This window comes from Jaculus jaculus, chromosome 4 (genome assembly GCF_020740685.1).
Source record: "Jaculus jaculus isolate mJacJac1 chromosome 4, mJacJac1.mat.Y.cur, whole genome shotgun sequence".
Classification (NCBI taxonomy): Eukaryota; Metazoa; Chordata; class Mammalia; order Rodentia; family Dipodidae; genus Jaculus; species Jaculus jaculus.
The window spans coordinates 146,655,803-146,660,122 of NC_059105.1; the positions used below are offsets into that span (position 1 = coordinate 146,655,803).

The following is a 4,320-nucleotide window of genomic DNA, read 5'->3' on the forward strand; positions in this document are numbered from 1 at the left end:
ACCTTAACCTCTAAGCCATCTCTCCAGCCTGCTCAGAATTTTATTAAATGAATGTGATAATGAAAAGGACTGCAGATAGCAGCTACTTTATTTTTTGGCACTTATTATATTTAGGCACTGTTAGATATTTATATACATTATCTTATACTCAATAAATTAAATACATCTATTTTACAAATGGGCAATGGACTCACGAAATTTAATTCAAAAGAGACACTAAGTTCCTGGCCCTCACATTGTGGGTATTAGTTACATTTAGTCTGTGTTCCACTTATGTCTATCAGGACTTATTCTGAACTCTTCTCTGTTTTGTTAATAGGAATATTTCTTCAAGAGAGAGAAAGAAAAAGAAAGAGAAGACAAGATAATCTCAAATGGTGACTTTTTTCAACTTGATTTAATTGTGAGACATCCTGTAACATTTGCAAATTGACAGAAGCATTACAATATAGAAGTGAAATAGTAGCAAGTAGCTTTATTTAAAAGTATCTGTTGTCTATGGATTCTAGCTTAAAAGACTGTCACTGAAGCACTTCCATCAACTAACTGCTTTGAGACAATAGGTACAATGGTGCCTTTAGTAAATGATGCTCAATACTTAGTGCCTTTAGACAACTCTTGTCAGCTGTCCACCAATCATTCATTAACACATCACTGTACAGATAAAGAACCAAATGAACTTAATCACAAACCTGAGGCCAAAGTACAACCTCTCAACAATGAAGTCTCAGTGCCCCAGGTAAGCTCCAACAAAAAGACCCAGAACTGCTCAGTTTTGCCTTCAGACAAGTCTAAAGTTAGCCATTCACAAGACTTGTATAACAGGCCTACAAAATCATCATCCTCCCAGCTGAAATGCACAGGCACCATATCACCAGACTTCCACTGCAGAAGTACATTAAGTCCACATGGCAAAGCTATAAACTCATTATTGCCTCACCCCAAACCTAAGACAACATCATCATCACTGGAACCCAGTCAAACATCCCTGTGCTCAAGATTACCCCTCCCAAAGTCTCAGATGACATCTTCAAGCCCAGACCATTTCTGTAAATCCCCTTCATTGAGGTCTAATTATAGAGCCTCAAGTTCATCATTACCCATTCTCCAGCATCAAAAGTCACCTTCCTTAAATACCATTTGGAAAGCACCTTTTTTTACACACAATCAAAGAGTCCCTAGTTCAACATTACTTCAACCGACCTCTCAGAAATTTTCCTCACTGGACAGCCTTTGGACATGTTTACTAGAATCCAATCAAAGGTCTTTGAGCTCACCAACACTCAACAAACTTCAAAGGAATGACTTCCTTCCAGTATCACCATCTCCGAAGCCCACTCAAATGGCTCAGAGCTCATCAGCACATGACTCCAGACCTCAGAAAATGTTGAGCTCAAATTCCAGTGTTCTGAGGTTACCAATGTCCATCTTAAAATACAGGAAATCGCCTTTATTATCCCATACTATGCACCAGTCTCAGAGTTTACCATTGTTCAAGGCCAAATCTCAGATGCCCCTGAGACTTGACAGCCATTTCAGAGCCCTTAGCTCACCGGGTTGTCACTCCAAATTGTATCCTACCTCTTTACCAAATGTCAAAAACAGAGCTACGGGACTACCGCCATTCCATCATGGACCTAAACCAAAGAACTCAGAACAATCCTTACAGAGCACCAAACCCTCCATGAGGAACGCAGCTGCCTCAACCATGGATTCCAAATTCCAGAGTAAATGCAGCTTGGAATTTAACACCAAGCCAGAATTAGATAACGAAATCCCATGGGTGTTAGATTACAGCCACCCCTGCGTTGTTAAAGGTGGGACTGTCCCTATTGATGTTGTGAACAAAATTGTCAATTCTGTCTCTAAAACCACAATCCAGAAGGATCTTTCTCGGCAGATTCTGTTTCGAAGAATGAGGGGAAGGCCAAATCCTCGCCCTGGGCCCCGTCTTTCATCTACATATTCGGTTTGCTTGGATTGTGCTTCTTGCATAAAATCTCAGTGCTGCCATCTGACAGGAAAAAGAGACCCTCGTGGTGCAACACTGTTTGTCATACCTACACCTGAAGCCAGTGCGGAGGGGAAAATAGAGGTGAAAATAGTTCTTATCCTTTCATTACCGGAGACTTCTGGTTCCCCTTGGTTCCCCCTTCAAATAAAAGAAAATCAGCCCGATGAAGATCCCGATGATGACAACCTTGAAGAATTGGAGAAGATAACACAGTTCTTTCCTGCATCTGAATCTGATATCATCCATGGACTTAAGGGGAAGAAAGAGTGGGTGCCAGTAATGTCTGGGAGCAAAGAGAGAAGCCAACAGCCCCAGGCTATTGACTGGCTGCTTTATGTTAAAAAAAGTAATAATTGTCAGCCACACGCCCAGCTTCCATCCCCTTCCTCCTCCTCTTCCTCCTCCTCCTCCTCTTCCTACTCTTCTGCCTCTTCTTCTTCATCTTCTTCCTCTTCTGCTTTTTCCTCTCCACCTTCTCTTAAAGTCCCTCCCTCTCCTTCCTTCTCAGGTAATGCATTCAGAAAGGTACTAAGTTACCACCGGTTGCCTCCAGGTGTCTCTTGGCTTGAGTTTATATGCAGTAAAGAGTACCAGCTACTTTCTGGAAAACCAATCAAAGGCCAATCTTCGTCCCCTAAAAGGAAGCGTGTGAGGAATCGTACCACAAAAAGCAGAACAAAAGGTTCAAACACACTACTCAAATATTTCCAAAAGAAGTTTCAACATAGGAAATCCTCATTATATTAATTTTCTCTTTACAAGCAACAATTCAGCTCTTTGACAGTACTATTCGATTTCCTATCATGCTTATTCATAGTCTAGTAAAATGTAAGTAGGACGATATTTTACCTGGAATAGCTTATTCTTTAAGCCTTTTATTTTTTGTCTATTTGCTAGTTACATGATAGATGGATATCTCCTAAAAGCTAAACACTGAATATTACAGTTTTAATTGAATTCCTCTGTGATTATAACCCCTGTACAATTGTCCTTGAATAAATTTATCATAGTTGGCCAGATACCAAGAATACCTCTTCTACCTGGCTCTGAGCAGCTTCTAGTTACCCTCCTTCCCCACTAGACACAAGAATAACAATGTCCTTGAGCCAATTTATGCCAACTTGTTTCTCTAGCTCTAAAGAAAATTCCAGTCCCATTCAACAGGTGAGAGAATATACAATGAAGAAGCTTTTTAGCTAGGTACTTCTAGAAAAGAATTTTCTATGTCAGCACCCCACATTCCAAGATCTTAGAATTTATTCAAACTTAGTTACAAAATCTGAAAAGAGTGGTAGCTGGCATAACAATTCCATCTCAAGGTGGTTGTGCCAATATTTTAACTATTGTTTCTGAAGCCAACTGGCCATTTGTTCTGCCTATTTAGTAAAAAACAAACAAAACAAGAACAAAAACAAAAACTGTGTTAGTAAAATGAAATAAAAAAAAAAGTGAACCCAACTTGCAGACCTGCCTCTCTACCCCAAATCCTTTCTAATCAGCATCAGGATGTACACTGAAGACGTCTAGCTGGAACTTGGCACAGGCATCCCAAATCCAACAAGGCCAAGCTTGTATTGCTCCTTTGTACATTTACAATTTACATCTTTACCTATTTTCTGTTACAATAAATAAACCGCATCCACCATGATGAAGTCATGTGTGACTCTTGTTTCCATTGCCTGTCCCTCTCCAAGGCCATGAATTGTAAGGCTTGATTATTACTAGAACCTAACCTTTTTTCCCTCCTTACTCATTGCGACTGCGCTGGTTGTGAACAGATAAGAGCCACATGAATTATAGCAATAATCTGTAAACATGGATTTTTAAATTTGAATATATTTCTGCTACACAAAAGTTGATTGTGTTTATCTATTGCTTATAATTATTGAACAACTGTCCTGTTTTCTGGATGAAATTTAAATGTCTTGTGAGATTACAGCACACTGATATCTCCAACCTATGATGTCTTTCCTCCCTCTCTCAGGCGCTTCAGGGACACTGACTTCTCTACAATGGACAGGCTGTGCCAAGCACCACTTATTCCCTACATTGGAAATTAGCAGCCTTCTGTCTAGAAAGTTTTCATCTTTTCACTTTCATCTGACAAGGCTTTGCTTTGCTCAGATCCACTTACAAAGTGGTTAGTTGATCTTCCCATTACCAAAAAACTCCCATGATCCTTCATAGTACAGCTCTCTACCATGTTTTAGCAGCCACTGCTTATTTTAACTGACCAGAGTGAAAAGTCTTGTCTGGAAATGTGCTCATTTTATTTCTGGATTTTTCTTTTTTTTTTGGTTTTTCGA

The 4,320-nt window shown here is 39.7% G+C and overlaps 1 protein-coding gene across 1 annotated transcript; it reads left to right on the forward strand.

The window, feature by feature from the left end:
* Window positions 1-568: 568 nt before the first annotated feature.
* LOC101616437 (casein kinase 2 subunit alpha' interacting protein) lies at window positions 569-2,761 on the forward strand. Its single transcript, XM_004663265.2, has one exon. The coding sequence runs from the start codon at window positions 569-571 to the stop codon at window positions 2,759-2,761; it is 2,193 nt and encodes a 730-aa protein (XP_004663322.2).
* Window positions 2,762-4,320: the final 1,559 nt, after the last annotated feature.